Source organism: Bos indicus x Bos taurus, chromosome 1 (genome assembly GCF_003369695.1).
Source record: "Bos indicus x Bos taurus breed Angus x Brahman F1 hybrid chromosome 1, Bos_hybrid_MaternalHap_v2.0, whole genome shotgun sequence".
In the NCBI taxonomy this organism is placed as follows: Eukaryota; Metazoa; Chordata; class Mammalia; order Artiodactyla; family Bovidae; genus Bos; species Bos indicus x Bos taurus.
The window spans coordinates 66559131-66580744 of record NC_040076.1 but is presented as its reverse complement, the minus strand read 5'-3'; the positions used below and the strand labels follow the sequence as shown (position 1 = coordinate 66580744).

At 40.6% G+C, this 21614-nt stretch overlaps 1 protein-coding gene across 1 annotated transcript in view; it reads right to left on the bottom strand.

Moving 5' to 3' along the window:
• The window catches only part of FAM162A (family with sequence similarity 162 member A), a 40730-nt gene extending 19464 nt beyond the window's left edge, over positions 1 to 21266 (bottom strand). The window contains exons 1-2 of the mRNA XM_027534317.1: positions 21120 to 21266; positions 487 to 612 (exon numbers count right to left, since the gene is read on the bottom strand). Coding sequence (XP_027390118.1) covers positions 487 to 612; positions 21120 to 21153 — 160 coding nt within the window. The 5' untranslated portion in view covers positions 21154 to 21266. The remainder of the gene's footprint in view (positions 1 to 486; positions 613 to 21119) is intronic.
• Positions 21267 to 21614: the final 348 nt, after the last annotated feature.

The window sequence follows — 21614 nt, the reverse complement described above, 5'->3', positions numbered from 1 at the left end:
CTCATGCGAAGAGCTGACTCATTGGAAAAGACTCTGATGCTGGGAGGGATTGGGGGCGAGAGGAGAAGGGGACGACAGAGGATGAGATGGCTGGATGGCATCACCAACTTGATGGACATGAGTTTGAGTGAACTCCGGGAGTTGGTGACGGACAGGAAGACCTGGCGTGCTACAATTCATGGGGTTGCAAAGAGTTGGACACGACTGAGCGACTGAACTGAACTGAACTTAATATTTACTTTGGTGCATCTATCATCTACAGAAAGCTCTAGTCAAATCCTTGAGGTAAGAGATGAAAATGACAAATGGGAAAAATGAAGAAATCACTGCCACATGTAAGCACAACTATATTACGTACAATTTGAGAGGCCTGAACTACATGATAGGGACCCCTGTGACCACCTCTCTTAGGTCCTTTTGATTCCAGGTTGTTCTAGTCTTTGGGAGCTGCCTAGTCCATAACTGGAAAGACAAATAAAAACTTACGTTGGTCTGGAGGCTTTGGACTTTCCTGGGGTTTGCTGCAAAATCCATTTGTTCTCTTCAAATCAGAGTTTCTGGTAAGCCTTAAAGATGAGAAAGCGTCTCTTTCACATGACCTAAAACAACTTCCTAGAAAAGAGAAAAAAAATGTTTCAGATAAAGGAAATTTGATATCTTACAATGAAAAATGCCTGCAAAATACATATTTCATTTATAAAAATTAACTCACTTAAAAAATTAATATCCTACTCTATGTAAGATACATGTACTATATTTAAAGCACTATACTTAGTGCTATCTTAAAATATGCATGTTTTGCTGGTTAGGAAATTAGGAATTTACAATATATTTTATTGGCTTTAAGTTTTATAAAAGTACTTCTCACATGTTTTATAACAATAATGATTCTGTTATGAATCATTAGTGTTAGTATAACCCTCAGTGTTAGCATGAACATTTTTAATCAATAATTAATCAGAATTCAAAGCAGAGACAGCCAGAAACAGTTCTGATGAGGGTAAAAGGGGATAATTCTGAGTATGGGGGTGGGGAGTCATACAAGAGGCTAGGACTGATCCTCAGTCAAAGGATCATCACAAAAGAGCCCTAGGGCCCTAGGATGTGGAAGGGAGCACTACAGAAGAACGAAACAGAAAAGAAAGCTGGAAAGGCAGCAATAATAAATCTGATCAAGATCCTGATGCTCCATGATGCTCTGGGTGACAAAGAATGGGATACCCACCCAAGATTTGCCTTTAGTGTGACAAGAATGAGGCCTCACAGCTTTGTGCTTAAAACTTCACAGAATTCAAGCAGTTTTAAAAAGCTATTTGTTAATGGATAAACACTCTATACCTTTGAAGTTCCAGAAGCCTAACAGAGTGTCATTGTAGCTTCAGAGTTTGAAGCAGTAAGGGGAGGAAAGAGAGGAAAGAGCAGTAAAATGTGGTTACAGGACTGGACCTCCCAAAGTTGGTGAGAATCATAATTACCTTGCTTTTTCTTTCTCTTGCTATTAAGAAAATCTTTAAACATAGCAATCTTAAAAAAAAATCACTGTGGACTTCTCATGGACACGTTTATATTTGTGTAAAGATTTTTAAAAGAATACTTTTATTGATACATAATTTCACATTAAAAATTCATCCTTTTAAATGTGTAAAACAAAGAATCACCTTCTGCTTCAATATTCTGCTAGATAGGAATTAATCAGAGAGAGAAGGGGGTAAAAGATGGAGGAGGGAGTTAGCTTTGCTGTCCACTAATAACTGGACAAAAACTTCCTTAAATGCCTTTCACCAATAAGTTTGCCAGCTTTTGCTGAAGGGCTCTGTGTGCATTTAGGGGGCATGCTATGGGGGTGGGTATGGAAGAAGCTGTTTGCATTGTATTAGCTCTGAGTAAGGTTTTTTTTTTAAAAAAAGGCAAGCCCGCTAAGTGAGGGTTTCCACGGAACAGACAGACCAAACAGTAACAGTCCTCTGGGGGTAGGGATTTGCAGAGCTCCAAATCCATTCTGCCTTTTTCAGTGTCTGCTATATTTTTCAGAGCTACATGATTTCAAGGTATTGGTTTCAAAGTATTACTGTGAAGCCAAGAGGAGACAGGAATTAACATTCCATGGGCCTTGCTGTTCTTACCATGACTGAGTCATTTTCTTGGACAAATGCTACACAGATTGTCACAAGCCTCTGGTTATTCCCTAGAGTTCTGAAAAAGTTGACTCTAAGACTATGGTCATATTTTCATTGCTTTTATATAGGGGTGAATTTTCAGAGGTCCTATTTTCAGAGTGAATTGTCAGATTCACTAACATACCTTAAACTGGAACCTCTATTTGTATCAAGATTTGTGGTTGCCTGCAGTCTGATTTCTTTCACAAGAGGCCTCATTTATTTCAGTTTTCCAGGCAGCAGTCCCAGAAAGCTTTGCCTGGGTCTGAGTAACCACACTACCAGTGCCACCTAGTGACAGCACGTGTACGCTGTAAGAAAAGTAGATAAATCATAATTGATCTTAGTTTGTTTCCACATTTTAAATGTAGATAATGTAGTATTTACTTCAACAAGGCTGGATTTCAAGTTTAAATGGAAAATACACGTAAGCGCATTTGGCAAGATGCTTGAAACATGGCAGGTACTCTAAACGTTAAGTTTGCTTCCTTAAACACTAATCTTCAAAACATTTCCAGAGCACTTCAATTTTATCCCTAAGATGGTCAGAATTTCTGACCAAGGTAGTTTTAAATTGTTATCAGGGCACGGATAAATTCCATGAACCTCTTCTAAAGTTCTTCATAGCTTTCAAGATTAAAACCAAAATATTTAATGCTGTGATCTCAAACTTCAGGATGCATCAGAACCACCCAAATGGCTCGGTAAAATGCCAATCATAAGCACACCTATCTCCAGTTTTAGAAACAGTTTTGGGTTGAATCTGCATTTTTAACAAGCTCTTCGGTGAAGCTTCTACTGCTGCTTTGAAACCGCACTTTGATAACTACAGGGTTTTGCATTTTTTTTTTTTCAGTTCAGTTCAGTCGATCAGTCCTGTCCGACTCTTTGCAACCCCATGAATCACAGCACGCCAGGCCTCCCTGTCCATCACCAACTCCCGGAGTTCACTCAAACTCATGTCCATCGTGTCGGTGATGCCATCCAGCCATCTCATCCTCTGTTGTCCCCTTCTCCTCTTGCCCCTAATCCGTCCCAGCATCAGAGTCTTTTCCAATGAGTCAACTCTTCGCATCAGGTGGCCAAAGTACTGGAGTTTCAGCTTTAGCCTTTAGGATGGACTGGTTGGATCTCCTTGCAGTCCAAGGGACTCTCAAGAGTCTTCTCCAACACCACAGTTCAAAAGCATCAATTCTTCGGTGCTCAGCTTTCTTCACAGTCCAACTCTTACATCATACGTGACCACTGGAAAAACCATAGCCTTGATTAGACGGACCTTTGTTGGCAAAGTAATGTCTCTGCTTTTCAATATGCTATCTAGGTTGGTCATAACTTTCCTTCTAAGGAGTAAGCATCTTTTAATTTCATGGCTGCAATCATCATCTGCAGTGATTTTGGAGCCCCCCAAAATAAAGTCTGACACTGTTTCCCTATCTATTTGCCATGAAGTGATGGGACCACATGCCATGATCTTCGTTTTCTGAACGTTGAGTTTTAGGCCAACATTTTCACTCTCCTCTTTCATCAAGAGGCTTTTTAGTTCTTCAATTTCTTCCATAAGAGTGGTATCATCTGCATATCTGAGGTTATTGATATTTCTCCCGGCAATCTTGATTCCAGCTTGTGCTTCTTCCAGCCCAGCATTTCTCATGATGTACTCTGGATAGAAGTTAAATAAGCAGGGTGACAATATACAGCCTTGATGTACTCCTTTTCCTCTTTGGAAACAGTCTGTTGTTCCATGTCCAGTTCTAACTGTTGCTTCCTGACTTGCATATAGGTTTCTCAAGAGGCAGGTCAGGTGGTCTGGTATTCCCATCTCTTGAAGAATTCTCCACAGTTTATTGTGATCCACACAGTCAAAGGCTTTGGCATAGTCAATAAAGCAGACAAAAGATGTTTTTCTGGAACTCTCTTGCTTTTTCCATGATGCAGCGGATGTTGGCAATTTGATCTCTGGTTCCTCTGCCTTTTCTAAAACCAGCTTGAACATCTGCAAGTTTGCAGTTCACGTATTGCTGAAGCCTGCCTTGGGGAATTTTGAGCATTACTTTACTAGCGTGTGAGATGAGGGCAATTGTGCGGTAGTTTGAGCATTCTTTGGCATTGCCTTTCTTTGGGATTGGAAAGAAAACTGACCTTTTCCAGTCCTGTGGCCACTGCTGAGTTTTCCAAATTTGCTGGCATATTGAGTGCAGCACTTTCACAGCATCATCTTTCAGGATTTGAAATAGCTCAACTGGAATTCCATCATCTCCACTAGCTTTGTTTGTAGTGATGCTTTCTAAGGCCCACTTGACTTCACACTCCAGGATGTCTGGCTCTAGGTCAGTGATCACACCATCATGATTATCTGGATCGTGAATCTCTTTTTTGTACAGTTCTTCTGTGTATTCTTGCCACCTCTTCTTAATATCTTCTGCTTCTGTTAGGTCCATATCATTTCTGTCCTTTATTGAGCCCATCTTTGAATGAAATGTTCCCTTGGTATCTCTAATTTTCTTGAAGAGATCCCTAGTCTTTCCCATTCTGTTGTTTTCCTCTATTTCTTTGCATTGATCGCTGAGGAAGGCTTTCTTATCTCTCCTTGCTATTCTTTGGAACTCTGCATTCAGATGCTTATATCTTTCCTTTGTTTCCTTTGCTTTTCACTTCTCTTCTTTTCACAGCTATTTGTAAGGCCTCCTCAGATGGCCACTTTGCTTTTTTGCATTTCTTTCCCATGGGGATGGTCTTGATCCCTGTCTCCTGTACAATGTCATGAACCTCCGGCCATAGTTCATCAGGCACTCTGTCTATCAGATCTAGTCCCTTAAATTTTTTTTTTAAACCATGGTAAAAAACATATAACACAAAATTTACCATTTTAACCACTTTTAAGTGTACAGTGCTATGGCATTAAGTACTTCACATTGTTTTGCCACCATCATCACCATCCGGGGCTTCCCAGGTGGCTCAGTGGTAAAGAATTTGCCTTCCAGTGCAGGAGACAGGGGTTTGATCCCTGGGTCAGGAAGATCCACTGGAGGAGGAAATGGCAACCAACCCCAGTATTCTTGCCTGGGAAATCCCATGGGCAGAAGAGCCTGGCAGGCTGCAGTCCATGGGGGTCGCAGAGAGTTGGACATGACTGAGCACGCACACACCACCACCATCCATCTTCAGGACTTTCTCATCTTCCCCAGGGGACCACTAGTTTAATGTGACCCTTCCCACACCATCCTGTCCTATCCCCTTCTGGCAGGTACTGAGACAGAAAGGAACCAAGTTAACTGACAGCGAGCTCTACTGTCTAAAGAGGAAACAGAAAAAGAAACAATACTTATCTCCTTAGGTACCATCCTTTCCCATCCCTCTTAATTAGAACAGAGGAAGTTTAGAAAAATAGAACAGAGACAGTTTAGAAAAGTAAAAGACAAGTTGCCTCTTAGCTCAGTTCAGTTCAGTTCAGTTCAGTTGCTCAGTCGTGGCCGACTCTTCGCAACCCTATGAGCTGTAGCACGCCAGGCCTCCCTGTCCATCACCAACTCCTGGAGTTCACTCAAACTCATGTCCATCGAGTCGGTGGTGCCATCTAGCCATGTCATCCTCTGTTGTCCCTTTCTTCTCCTGCCCCCAACCCCTCCCAGCATCAGAGTCTTTTCCAATGAGTCAACTCTTCGCATGAGGTGGCCAAAGCATTGGAGTTTCAGCTTCAACATCAGTCCTTCCAATGAACACCCAGGACTGATCTCGTTTAGGATGGACTGGTTGGATCTCCTTGCAATCCAAAGGACTCTCAAGAGTCTTCTCCAAAACCACAGTTCAAAAGCATCAATTCTTCAGAGCTCAGTTTTCTTTAAAGTCCAATTCTCACATCCATACATGACTACTGGAAAAACCATAGCCTTGACTAGACAGACCTTTGTTGACAAAGTAATGTCTCTGCTTTTTAATATGCTGTCTAGGTTGGTTACAACTTTCCTTCCAAGGAGTAAGCGTCTTTTAATTTCATGGCTACAATCACCATCTGCAGTGATTTTGGAGCCCCCAAAAATAAAGTCAGTTCAGGTTAAAACAAAAATGTTACCATGTACACCTACTTACTGTCAGTCACACAAATGCACGTTTGGAGACAGTTATTCATTCAAAAAATAGTACTTGTCAGGTATTATTCTAGGCAATATAAAAAACAGATGAAAATTTATGCCAGATGAGCTTATATTCTACTGGAGGAAGGTGGGGGGGAAGTATATATATAGTTAGATAGTAAATGCCAGAGAGAAAAAATAAACAATGGGGAAACAAAATGTTTGTGTGCTTAAAATGTGGTGTGTGTGTGAGAGAGAGAGATTTTAGATAGGGTAGTAAGAGAAGTTCTCTATGAGAATGGCATGAAGGAAGTCAGGGAGCTAGCATGCAGGTATCTAGTGGAAGGATACTCCAAACAGAAATAACAGTAAGTGCAAAGGCCCTAAAGTGGTTCCAGGGACACAGCGAGGCGGCCAGCATGGCCAGAACAGAGGAATAATGAAGAGAGAGCGGGACTTGAGGTTACAGACACACCTGGGATGGAAGAATAGGGACTTCAAGGCAAGAGAGGTTTACCTAGATCAGAAAATATCTCCCAACCTTTTCTTACTACAACTTCACACTGGATGCCAGTAATTTTTCTCTCCCTAAGGTATAAATGGTATTAAAGCATAAGTAAACATAATATTATACATATTAGAAACAACAGACTATTGGAAAAAATGATTTAAAAACCCAGCATCACTTAAAAAAATATATGAAGTCTTGATGTGATTTTGGTACTTATTCTGCAACTACAATAAAATTGAAGCATAAAAGTTTTACTATCATTATTAAGACTACTTTTCTTTCTCAAAGAGATAAGAATTTATTGCCCCAGACATCCAAGCCAAAAATTTTCCATCCTCTGGTGGATCACAATTAAAAACAAACAAAAAACCCAAAAGAAAAACAGCCCTTTAACCCTCTGGCTTCACTTGCAGCCTGTCCCTGGGTGACCGAATCTGTGTCCCCAAGGCCTTAGCAGGAAGTCAAGCCTCACTGTGCCTGTAAGGCTCTGACTGTCAAATGGCTTGTTAATCTTAAGAGTAGCTGTCCTTAAGCTTTAGTATGCAACACAATCACCCAGAGGACTCGTAATACATTCTACTGGACCCCGTTTCCAGAGTTTCTGATTCAGTAAGTGTATGTGGAGCCCGAGAATTTCCAACAATATCCCAGGTGATGCCAATCCTGTTGGTCTGGGGGCTCACAATTTGTAAATCAGTACCTTAGAGTTATTACTGCTACCTGGAGGCTTTAGCGGGTTAGTCTCAATGAATCTGATTCAAGTACTGACTTCTGTCCTGCTGTTCTTTCCTTTCCATTCTTTTCAACCCCATGAAGGACAGTGTAGAGCAGTGGGAATGCTCTTTTCTTCCCCCTCAGAATCATTCAAGACTCTCCCAGAGAACAGTCAATGATGTTACCTGGAATATGACCAATCTCTGAGAACCAGTGATGATAAATGAAGGTTCAATGAATGCTGGTGGAGAAAGACACTTTTATAAGATTATCTAATTTAGTGTTTCTTAACCTGTGTGAGGGCTTCCCTGGTGGCTCAGCTGGTAAAGAGTCTGCCTGCACTGCGGGAGACCTGGGCTTGGTCCCTGGGTTGGGAAGATCCCCTGGAGAAGGGAATTGGCTACCCACTCCAGTATTCTGGCCTGGAAAATTCCATGGACAGTATAGCCCATGGAATTGGAGTCAGACACGACTGAGCAACTTTCACACACACTAGAACCTGTGTGAAGATCAGCTGCCAGGTCTCTTGCAAGTATGTTGCTAGGTATGAAGTTTGTGTTAATTACTTAGTAATGACAAATGTACTGCGGGTTATGTAAAATGATAAAATTAGAGGTAATTGGGTAAGCAATACACAGAACTCTGTACTATCTTTGTGACTTTTCTGTAAATAAAATTATTCTAAATAAAAATATTTTTAAACATGGGCCTAATTAGATCTTATTGTTTTTACTTTATACAAACTATGAAAAAAATGTATATTTACTTAATATTAAGTATTTTAAAAATTAGAGAAGATTTTATGTAATCTCATTAAAAATGTCAGTCTCACTCATATGCACTCCAGTATGCTCTTGGAATAGGAGAGAAAAGGAAATGGGGTATAATAGGAAATGTGCCCAATTCAGGGTAGACCAAAAATGTGCAGGTGAAGGTCATCTGCCTAGGGTACCTTGGTGGAACTGAGATGAGAAAATGATACATGATGATATATATCTTGTCATACTTTGCTATTTTCAAATGTTGTTGCCATCTCCTGTGAGCTTGTTACAAGTGCAGACTTTCAGCTCGCACCCTAGACCTAATAGAATTTGAATCTGTATTTTTAATGAGATATCCAAGTCATTCATATGAACATTCTATTTCCAGAAGCAAATAGCCACATTCATTCAATATTTTGATGCATACCTATTTTGTGCCGGACATATGGAAACCAATACCATATACTCTAAAGTCTATAATAGTGCTATTCAGCCTCAGCTGGGAGCTTCTTGGAAATACTTCTCAGACACCAACCAAAATTAGAATCTCCTGGGGTGAGGACTAGAAAAATGTTTTCACAAGCCCTTCAAGTGATGTTTATGCACACTAAAATTTGAGAAAGATGGATTTCAAAGTATACTGGAATCATCACAGAAAAACAAACAAACAAAAAACCAACCAACAGGGCCATCCCAGATCAATTAATCCCAATTTCTGTGAACAGGACTCTGGTATTAGTATTCATAAGAAAGATTTTCTAAGTGATTCTAATGCACTGCCATGTTTGAGAACTGCTCTTCAGCACAACTAGCTAGAGTCCCTTCTGAACAAAGGCTACAAGAATGACCAAGGCACACCTGCACACACATGCAGAGCTACATGTCTCTAGCTGTGTTCAAAATCCCTCTTTTCAATGATATAAAGCCACTTTCAATAACATGGATCAAACTAGAGATTATTACACTAAGTGAATAAGACAGAGAAAGACAAATAATCATATGGCATCACTTCTACGTGGAATCTTAAAAATGATACAAATGAATATATTTACGAAACAGAAACAGGCTCACAGACGTAGAAATAAACTTATGGTTACCAAAGGAGAAAGGGTGGAGGAGGGATAAATTAGGAGTTTGGGATTAACAGATACACACTATTATAAATAAAATAGATAAAAAGCAGGGACCTTCTGTATAGCACAGGGAACTATATTCGATGTCTTGTAATAACCTATAAAACACAAGAATCTGAAAAATAACATATATACATATATATACGTACAACTAAATCACTTTGCTGTATGTTTGAAACTAACACATTGTAAATCAACCATATATCAAAAAAAAAAAGGCTCATAAAATGGATGAGTTATTAAAATTTCATTGTGGAAATCAAAAACATTCCCATTCTCAAATTATTTATGAGGAAACAATGTTCCTTTTTCATGTTTCATGGAAAGATTTTTTTTATCTAAATACTTAGCCGGTTCTCATGCTAGCCCACAAATGCCTATTTAATCCTTCTTGAACTGAAATAGGATACTGCTTGTCCTGAAATGTTTGTTGTGATAGGAAATGGCAAGTCTGAGGAAAGAACTCTGAAAGTTTGTTTTGTGAATCAATTGTAAGTCTCAAGTGGAAAAAACTAAATGTATGTTTATCCTGAGGATGGCAAAGTTTCTAGATGTAAACTATCAATACTACATTTTATATTATGATAAAGTCATATGTCAAATGTTTGTAGCTGCTCAGTAGACCTACTATAAAGAAGAATAAGGTAGTGTAATTATATTACACAGAGAAATTGGAACTCTTATTCCCACTCAGAGCTCATTTAGAATAGAGAACCACAGGACTGGAAAAGGTCAGTTTTCATTCCAATCCCAAAGAAAGGTAATGCCAAAGAATGCTCAAACTACCGCACAATTGCACTCATCTCACACGCTAGTTAAGTAATGCTCAAAATTCTCCAAGCCAGGCTTCAGCAATATGTGAACGGTGAACTTCCTGATGTTCAAGCTGGTTTTAGAAAAGGCAGAGGAACCAGAGATCAAATTGCCAACATCTGCTGGATCATAGAAAAAGCAAGAGAGTTCCAGAAAAATATCTATTTCTGCTTTATTGACTATGCCAAAGCCTTTGACTGTGTGGATCACAATAAACTGTGGAAAATTCTTCAAGAGATGGGAATACCAGACCACCTGATCTGCCTCTTGAGAAATTTGTATGCAAGTCAGGAAGCAACAGTTAGAACTGGACATGGAACAACAGACTGGTTCCAAATAGGAGAAGGAGTTCGTCAAGGCTGTATATTGTCACCCTGCTTATTTAACTTATATGCAGAGTACATCATGAGAAACGCTGGACTGGAAGAAACACAAACTGGAATCAAGATTGCCGGGAGAAATATCAATAACCTCAGATATGCAGACGACACCACCCTTATGGCAGAAAGTGAAGAGGAACTCAAAAGCCTCTTGATGAAAGTGAAAGAGGAGAGTGAAAAAGTTGGCTTAAAGCTCAACATTCAGAAAATGAAAATCATGGCATCCGGTCCCATCACTTCATGGGAAATAGATGGGGAAACAGTGGAAACAGTGTCAGACTTTATTTTGGGGGGCTCCAAAATCACTACAGATGGTGACTGCAGCCATGAAATTAAAAGACGCTTACTCCTTGGAAGGAAAGTTATGACCAACCTAGATAGCATATTCAAAAGAGAGACATTACTTTGCCAACAAAGGTTTGTCTAGTCAAGGCTATGGTTTTTCCTGTGATCATGTATGGATGTGAGAGTTGGACTGTGAAGAAGGCTGAGCGCCGAAGAATTGATGCCTTTGAACTGTGGTGTTGGAGAAGACTCTTGAGAGTCCCTTGGACTGCAAAGAGATCCAACCAGTCCATTCTGAAGGAGATCAGCCCTGGGATTTCTTTGGAAGGAATGATGCTAAAGCTGAAACTCCAGTACTTTTGTCACCTGATGCGAAGAGTTGACTCACTGGAAAAGACTCTGATGCTGGGAGGGATTGAGGGAAGGAGGAGAAGGGGACGACAGAGGATGAGATGGCTGGATGGCATCACCGACTTGATGGACATGAGTTTGGGTAGACTCCGGGAGTTGGTGATGGACAGGGAGGCCTGGCGTGCTGCGATTCATGGGGTCGCAAAGAGTCGGACACGACTGAGTGACTGATCGGATCTGATCTGATTTGCTTTCTACATTGGAAGCAAAGCTGGGCTGCCCTAAAAGCTGACCACAACAAAACAAATGAAAAAGACTGAAACACTAACATGCTCTGAGCTTCTTCAGTGATGAGACCTTAACAGCTTGATATCTCATGTCTGCAACTATTCTGACAAATGATGGATTTCTTCTGGCTTCAAACACTGACTTGCCCTATTCTTGTATGTGACATAGAATTTTGGATCTGGCTGCCAGGCAACCAATGCTCACAAGCCTTGCTGCTGACATGCTGATGTTGTGCTGAGAACTTAAGTGATGATAGTGGCCTAATGCACTCTGGTTCAGCACTCTGTGTTTGTCTATGCTTCTCCACAGTGACAGTCCTTTTGTCTGCCAAACCCCAAAAAGATTTTGGGGAACAGGCAAAGCAGTTTTGAGTAGGAAACTAAAACTAACCACGGTGACTCTGGCAGATAAATCTGAGTGCAGAATGCAGGACTGGCTAGGAATGTGGGAGAAGTAGGACAAAGGGAGCAGAAGTGGGTAGACATAAATGTGGAAACATCCTCTTAAGCGGTGTCACAAGTTCAAGTGGGTTGTGTACAGGAAAGAGGATACCTATAGGTATCAATGGAAAGAAACTAACAGATGTGGAAAATACTAGTAAGGAAAAAATGGGCAAGACACAATGATATCATAAGTTTTGTGGGCTGGCTAGAACTGTAATTAACATTTGAAATGTTACTTTCATAGAAAAAAATTCTTAAAAGTTCAAAAAATAGATTTATAAATAAACCTTTGGAACCTGGCCAGTTTTTAAGCTGAGGTGGTGGAGGTTGGGGGGTGGTGGGGGAGAGTGGGCAGGGACTCTTATGGAAAGAAAAGTATCCATGTATTGGGTGGGCCCAATTATCGGTGATAAGGGGCTACTCCCTGGTAATCATTTATCCTCCCATCAACATCTCAGCTAACCCTAACCCTAACCCTAACTCCCAACAGTGGTTATTTGAAATTCTACCTCAGCTGTTGACCTAAATAGGTTTTGTGACAGAACAGATTCCCTACCTCTGCGTCTGTTTCATCCATCCACACAATTCTTCCTTCATTCTGAACCGTTCCATCTGTGATCCTTCTTGCTGAGAGATGCTGTACCAAAATTCTCATAACCTCTAGATCTATCTTTTCCACTGCCTTTTTCTTGCCAACTACTGTCTCCCCACTCTTAAACAAATCAAAAGAATCTGTTATATTATAAAAGTAATGCTTGCTTATAATGGAAAATTTGGGAAACTAAAAATACACATGAAGAAAAACAAAAGCATCTATAATCACACCATCTGGGGGTAACAACTTGGTGTATTTTTTCCCAGACATCTTCCTATACTTATACACAACATATACATTTTCCATTACCAGATAATTCCATATCTTGCTTATGTCACAAACACTTTACCAAGACATTAATTAAAAAATACTTCTGATACTGCATAATATCCAATGGATATAAACTGAATTCAATCATTCTCTATAGCTGGATTTATTTCTCATTTTTCACTATTACAAGTAATATTCCAATGAATTCAGTTCAGTTCAGTCAGTCAGTCATGTCCAACTCTTTGCGACTCCATGAACCACAGCACATCAAGCCTCCCTGTCCATCATTAACTCCCGGAGTTAACCCAAACTCATGTCCATTGAGTCGGTGATGCCATCCAACCATCTCATTCTCTGTCATCCCCTTCTCCTCCTGCCTTCAATCTTTCCCAACATCAGGGTCTTTTCAAATGAGTCAGCTCTTCGCATCAGGTGGCCAAAATACTGGAGTTTCAGCTTCAACATCAGTCCTTCCAATGAACACCCAGGACTTATTTCCTTTAGGATGGATTGGTTGGATCTCCTTGCAGTCTAAGGGATTCGCAAAAGTCTTCTCCAAAACCACAGATCAAAAGCATCAATAGTTTTCTACATAATCTTTAATGGCATTTCTGGTTATTTTCTTATATAGAATCCTGGTAGTGGAGGGCTAAAGGATACAATGGTTAAAGGACATGAACTCTTTTAAGATTCTTTTTTTTAATATTTTAATTTTATTGGAGTATAGTTGATTTACAATGTTGTGTTAGTTCCAGGTGTACAGCAAAGTGATTCAGTTATACATATACATGTGTGTGTATATTTTTTTTTAGAACCTTTTCTCATATAGGTTATCACAGAATATTGGGTAGAGTCCTTAAATACAGTAGGGTGCGTGTGTTGATTCTAAAACTCCTGATTTATCCCTCCCTCCAACATTTCCCTTTGATAACCCTAACTGTGTTGTTGATATCTATAAGCCTGCTTCTGTTATGGAAATAACATTTGTACTTTTTAAAAAAAATTAGATTCCACATGAGTGATATATTTGTCTTTCTCTGACTTACTTCACCTAGTATGATAATCTCTAGGTCCAACCTTAAGATTCTTAAGTGCTTTCCAGAAAGGCTGAATCAATTTACACATCTGCTGGTAGTTGATGAGAATTCCTGACACATTATACTACAGTGGCCCTGAGGGTCCACTATCTGGAACAAAACATTCACTTGTTCTCAACAGCTCCTATAAAGAAAATACCATCTCCTTCCTTTCATAGCTCAAGTGACTGACTAAGTGGCTTGTATTTACTACCCTGACCCCATCAACACACATTAACTACAATGTTCCTTCCCCCATTTACTAAAGTTGCTGTAAACTAGTGATCTCTTTCCAGTCATATGAGTATGTCTTTTCGAATCTTATCACTAACCTATTAGACTCTCCTCTTCCCAGCTTTGATCTCATCCTTCTACAAGGCCTCAGTCCTCCTGTGCATTACACTGCCATATTCCCCCCTTCATCTCCGACCTCTGGGGTCTACTTTCTTTAATATCCTCTGCCACTTCCTATTGTCTACACCATGTCAGGCCTCCAGGGTTCAATCTTTGCCTCTATTTCACACTACTTATGGAGGGCTCCTCCATCCTGTTTTAATAATCAGCTCAAAACTGTTGACTCTCATATATTTCTCTAACTCTACTCTTCCTTTGTCTTCAGGTCTTTAATTGAAAGGTTCCATCCTCACCTATAACTCAATGCCATCTCCTACTCAATAGTGCACCATCCTCTCTGCCAAATTCCCAAATTTCCAATTTCCCAAATGCCAAATTCCTTCCCAACTCTCTTATCTCTGACAATGGGGCAATACTCCTTCAGTCCTCCACTTTAGTCTCTATGTCCTTCCTTACATTACTCTATGTCTCAAAGTCATATGAATAGTTTCTTCAAAACACTTCCTAGATAAATTCCTTTTTTATCATTTCCACATTACTTCACCCATGGATTACAGTAATATCTTCACAGGTAGCAGCTACCACGTTAATTTTCCAAAAATGTTTTTTAATGACTTTTGCTTGAAGGTTTCCTTTTTGTCCAAATTCATCTGGTTAAAATCTTCAAAGGCCATACTTTATCTCCTATTACCTCCTGCAATCCAAGATAATCCTTTCTCCCTACTGCCCTTTCTCCTCCAACACCCTTTCCATACTCTCTACTGCCCCTTTGCTCATGTCACTCTTCCATCCCTTTTGTTTCAAAGGAGCCTTCAGTAGATAACCCTAACATACACTACTTTTCCTTTCTCTGAATGCTCGGGAGGGGGCTGGTGGGGAAAAGCCCTGATTTGTAGCTTTTGCCAAAAACCCTCGCCGTGGCAGATGTCTAGGTACCAATGTAACAAGGCTAACTGTGAAACTAGAAAGAGATATGTGTAAAGTTAAAAGGAACCCAATCAGGACACCAGAGCAGCATTTAAAATCTGTTCTGCAATCTAGCACTTAATATCTACTATCTTGTATAGGCTCTCCAGATATATTATATACATCTGTTTATTGCAATAAGCTCTAGCCTAGGAAGAATGGCAGTCCACTCATTCTAGAGCTTTCATAGAGAATAGGGCACACAGTGTTTGCTTGATAAAAACCGTTGGCAAGACTTGGAGGGAGTGATAAGCAAAGCCAAAGACTAGAGGCATAAAATGGTAAAAATGGGCATGTACTCACTTAGGGCTGATTAGCAAGAACAAACAAAAAGTACAATGAAGGAGCAGAATGTACAGTAAGTCCCCAACATAAGAATCTTCAAGTTGTGAACTTTCAAAGATGCAAACATGGCCCTGTAGGCCAGCTGTTGTATTGTACCACTGTACTTTTCAAGGCACTGTACTGTAGTATTAAAAATGTTTTTTTGTGTTTATTTTGTATATATTATTTGTGTGAAAAGTATTATAAACCTATTTCAACAGTATTATATAGCCAATTGTGTTAGATGGGTACCTAGGCTAGCTTTGTTGGGCTTATGGGTAAACTGGACTTGGGACGGAACTCATTTACATGCAGGGGACTTACTGTAGTAGAAATAAAATCAGAATAGGAGCTGGGAGATATTCCCAGCTTTGTACTTGTGTGACCCTTCCCAAGTCAATTTCCTTCTTTGGCCTCATCAGTAAAATTAGGGTACATGACTTCTAAGTTATTTCTTGATTCTAATGCTTTGGCATGAGTTAAACTGACAAGGAGGCTGTTCATGGCCCACTTCATTGGCATAATAATAATAAAAAATTCATTTTTAAATCTCCTATTAAGTCAAAGGAGTTTAGGGCAGCAAATACTTTTTGAAGGTGTGAATAAACATACTTATAAGACCATTTCATTCCTTTGGGGTAGTAATTATTGTATAGAAAGTAAAAACAATTATCTTTAAAATTGTTTTTTTTTAATCTTTAAAAAATAATACAATATTAAAAAATTATTCCAAAAAATATCTACTGTCTATCTACTATGAGCTGGACACTGGTAAGTGGTGAAGACAGAGTAAAAACAGACCCACTTTACCCTCATGGTACCCACAGTAGCATGGGTCACTAGCCACCTAATTACAAATCATCATAGAAGTGCTTTTTACCTTAGCACAGATTGCTCTAAGTAATGGATGCCAGTGATTACACAGTGGAAGTGACAAACAGATTCAAGGGATTAGCTCTGATAAGACAGAGTGCCTGAAGAACTATGGATGAAGTTTGTAACATTGTACAGGAGGCAGTGACTAAAATCACCCCCAAGAAAAAGAAATACAACAAGGCAAAATGGTTGTCTGAGGAGGCCTTACAAATAGCTGAGAAAAGAAGAGAAGCAAAAGGCAAAGGAGAAAACGAAAGATATACCTATCTGAACACAGAGTTCCGAAGAATAGCAAGGAGAGATAAGATAGCCTTAGGGAACAATGCAAAGAAATAGAGGAAAACAATAGAATGGGAAAGACTAAAGATTTCTTTAAGAAAATTAGAGATACTAAGGGAACATTTCATGCAACGATGGACTCAAAGGACAGAACCAGTATGGACCTAACAAAAAGAAAGAAAGTGAAGTCGCTCAGTCGTGTCTGACTCTTTGTGACCCCATGGACACCAGGCTCCTCTGTCCATGGGATTTTCTAGGCAAGAGTACTGGAGTGGGTTGCCATTTCCTTCTCCAGGGAACTTCCCGACCCAGGGATCGAACCCAGGTCTCCCACATTGTAGACAAACGCTTTACCGTCTGAGCCACCAGGGAAGTCATGGACCTAACAGAAGCAGATGATATTAAGAACAGGTGGCAAGAATACACAGAAGAATTGTGCAAGAATACACAGAAGAATTGTACAAGAAAGGTCTTAATGACCTGGATAATCACAATGGTGTGACCACTCACCTAGATCCAGACATCCTGGAGTGTGAAGTCAAGTGGACCTTAGGCAGCATCACTATGAACAAAGCCAGTGGAGGTGATGGAATTCCAGCTTTTAGGTTTTTCATTTCAGGATATTTCAAATCCTAAAAGGTGATTCTGTGAAAGTGCTCCACTCAATATGCCAGCAAATTTGGAAAACTCAGCAGTGGCCACAGGACTGGAAAAGGTCAGTTTTCATTCCAATCCCAAAGAAGGGCAATGCCAAACAATATTCAAACTACAGCACAACTGCACTCATATCACATGCTAGCAAAGTCATGCTCAAAATCCTTCAAGCTAGACTCCAACAGTATGTGAGCCAAGAACTTTCAGATGCAAAGACAGATTTAGAAAAGGCAGAGGAACCAGAGATCAAATTGCCAACATCCACTGAATCACAGAAAAAGCAAGGGAATTCCAGAAAATATCACTTCTGCTTCACTGACTACACTAAAGCCTTTGACTGTGTGGATCACAACAAACCGTGGAAAATTCTTAAAAAGATGGGAATACTAGACCACCTGATGTGCTTCTGGAGAAATCAGTATGCAGGTCAAGAAGCAACAGTTAGAACTGGACATGCAACAATGGACTGGTTCCAAATTGGGAAAGGAGTACCTCAAGGCTGATACTGTCACCCTGCTTATTTAATTTATATGCAGAGTACATCATGTTAAATCCCAGACTGGATGAAGCTCAAGCTGGAGTCAAGACTGCTGGGAGAAATATCAATAGCCTCAGATATGCAGATGACACCACCCTAATGGCAGAAAAGAAAGAGGACCTCAAGAGTTTCTTGAGGGTGAAAGAAGAGTGTGTAAAAGGTGGCTTAAAACTCAACATTCAAAAAACTAAGTAACTTCATGGAATCCAGTCCCATCACTTTATGGCAAATAGGTAAAAAATGGAAACAGTGACAGACTTAATTTTATTGGGCTCCAAAATCACTGGGGACACGACTGCAGCCATGAAATTAAAAGATGCTTGCTCCTGGGAAGAGAAGCTAGACAGCGTATTAAAAAGCAGAGACGTCACTTTGCCAACAAAGGTCCCTACAGTCAAAGCTATGGTTTTTCCAGTAGTCATATACGGATGTGAGCGCTGGACCATGAAGAAGGCCGAGTGCCAAAGAACCAATGCTTTCGAACTATGGTGCTGGAGAGACTCTTGAGAGTCCCTTGGACTGCAAGGGGATCAAACCAGTCAATCCTAAAGGAAATCAACCCTCAATATTCACTGAAAGCACTGATGCTGAAGCTGAAGCTCCAATACTTTGGCCACCTGTTGCGAAGAGCCAACTCGTTGGAAAAGACCTTGCTACAGGGAAAGATTGAGAGCAGAAGGGGGAGACAGGAAGAGTTGGTTGGATGGCATTATCAACTCAATGGACATGAGTCTGGGCAAACTCCAGGAGATAGTGAAAGACAGGAAGCTTGGTGTACTGCAGTCAATGGAGTCACAAAGAGTCGGATTCAACTGAGTGACTGAACAATAACAAATGGATGCCAGCTATGGATCCTCTCTTCTCCAGACAGGCATACAACCATAAAAATTCGAATGTAATTTCCAAGGTTCATAGGCCCTCTTATCTGTGAAGAGGTCCAAGAACCAAAAGTTAACAACACTGATCTATTTCTACAGCTACATCGACAAAACAAAACCAAGATCATAAAAGTCTACATTCTTTTTGTTTGTTAAAGGAAGTATAGATTTCCAACAGAAATGATTAAAAATAAGGGTCCATCATCTAAAGGATTAAGCTCTGGCTTTTTGAAATTTCATTCACCTAAAGTACTGCTGCTAAGTTGCTTCAATTGTGTCTGACTCTGTGCGATCCCATAGACGGCAGCCCACCAGGCTCCCCTATCCCTGGGACTCTCCAGGCAAGAACACTGGAGTGGGTTGCCATTTCCTTCTCCAATGCATGAAAGTGAAAAGTACAAGTGAAGTCGCTCAATCGTGTTTGACTCTTGGCGATGCCATGGACTGCAGCCTACCAGGCTTCTCCGTCCATGGGATTTTCCAGGCAAAAGTACTGGAGTGGGTTGCCATTGCCTTCCAAACAATATTCTGGATAAGTAAAGTATGCCTAGATTGTGTTTCTATCTGATCTACCATTCCTTTAGTAAGGCTGACAGTTAAATCACTCTTCTTACTTGAAAACTATTTGCATATGAATGACTGCTTCAGTTTCAAAGTAAACCTGCATTTGATCACTCTTCCATTTCACACCAAATAGACCCTGTCAGCCATGAGAAATACATGTACATACATATCTGAACAAGCAGCTCGAACAAAGCAAAGAATACAAGTTCCAGAATTTGAGGGCACTGACTCATCTCCTGACTCTAATATTTTATGATGAAGTGAACTGGGACAAGTCATCTAACCCTCAGACCTTTGTTTATTCATTTGTAAAATAGGGAGGGGATGATAAGAGTTACCTAAGAGGGCTACTATGAATAATCAATCATATAAAACAATGCAGGTGAAAGTATTTAGACATAAAATGGGCAAAAGTGAGTGAAAGAGCAGATTGCTTGGAGTTGCTCACAAAATATCAGATATTCAGAGATCCTTTGGAAAGAGTTGCTCATATAACATCCTTAGAGGATCTATCTGGAGTAAAACAAATTGTCCTTAAAGTGCTCAAGGAATTTTATTTTGACTGAGTGCTCAATAGTAAAGTTCTTAAAAGTTTGCAAGAGGTTTTGGAATCCTTATAGTGCATAAATGTATTAATATTCTCAAGGCAAGAACATGAACTAATTAAAAACATTCAGTCTTGGTTCCATAGTCAAAGTCCCTTTTACAAGACATTTTTTAGAGAGCAGAGATTCTTTTGCTTACCTTACTAAAAAGGTTAACTGGATGTATACAAAAGATTTTAAGCAAATTAGTTCATCAAAACTGAACAAATCAATCTTCTTTAGTGGAAAGGGTATTTGTTTTAAAGGAAATAAATAATATTTAGTTTGAAACAAGTTTTCCTGCCTATTCTCCACTGAAATGCGAAATAAGCCATGCAAAGGATAACTTTTTCTACGTTATTTCATTTACATTTGCAATGTTCATTTACATTATCTCAATCACTAAGTTTAAGGCGATTCTCTCTTTAAAATGTGAATTAAACAACTTTTTGGTACTAAGGAATCAATCATTACACATTATCAAAGTTCATGAACAAGACCAAAAGAGTGATTTGCCCCGGTGCTAGAAAACAGTCAAAAGGCAAATACTCTTGATTTCTAAGCCCCTAGTAAGCAAAGGCTCTGTTGGTTCCCAAGAAGGCTAATTAAGTTCTGACTCCCAAAAGTCATTATACAAATGTCTACAAGGAAAACAAAACGCATGTCCTGCGTTTACGTAACACTTTCCTCTAAGAAATTCAAAGTACTTTATTGTAGAATTATTTAAAAGAAATGTGTCCTCTCCCCACTTTAGGAAACCAAATACTACTATGCTGGGAGACCTTAAATCTCTTGCCAAATCAGATACCAAATGGGTAGGAAACCCCAGACTAGAAATTTTCTCTGAGGGATAAACTCTAGAGATGGTTGGGGGTGGGAGTGAGGAGGACACTAAGACTCATGGAAAGCTGAAGCACCAGTTCTAGGAATGGCAGGTGCATTAAGAACTGACTCACAGGGCCTGGGGGGGTCGCGAAACTGATCGTAACGAGGGCTCATTAAGTTGGAGGCAGCTGGGTGAATGTAGAGCCTGGTGCGAGGGTCACTCCTGTCTAGTACGCATGTCTGCTTACCAATTCCGCGCTCAGCCCCTGCTCTCTCCCACTATTACTACCCTGCAAACAGGATCCCGAACTACCTGAGGGGAATGCGTAACAGAACCAAGCAACTACCAGGCCTAATTGGGCTGCAGGCTTCCTTCACCCAAAGCGGCCAAGTTGGCTTCCCGCCCACCCTCAGCGCCGCCCGCGTCTCACCAGCCACCAGGCGCAGGCCGCGGAGGCTCCCCATGGCCGCCTACTCCGCCGACCAGCACAGTGCCCCAAGGCCGGCGGTGGCGCGGGCGAGCTCAATGTCACCGAGCGCCGGGAAAGTGAGGACGAGAGCTCCGTGGGCGGGGTGGTGGGCGGGGCTTGTGGAAGGTGAGGGCAGAGCCGGAGGGCCGTGCGTGGCAGGGTGGCGGGCGGGGCGTGCATGACGTGAGCGTGATTGCCGGCCCCTGTGGGCAGGGCCTTAGCGATGAGCGGAACGTGCGGGTCGTGCGTAGCGCTCAGATCCGGCGGGTAGCTGCCTCGTCCCGCCCCGCACGGTCCAGCGTTTTGGCCGAGGCCTTAAGAATGCTCTTTCGGAGTCTTGGTTTCTAGTGCCATTGCAAAGTATTCTCTGCACCTAGGAAAGTACCCGTTTAAAATAGAAAAAAAAGTAAATGCTTATTGGAGGACTTTTGTGAACTGTAGACCCCGAAGTCACAC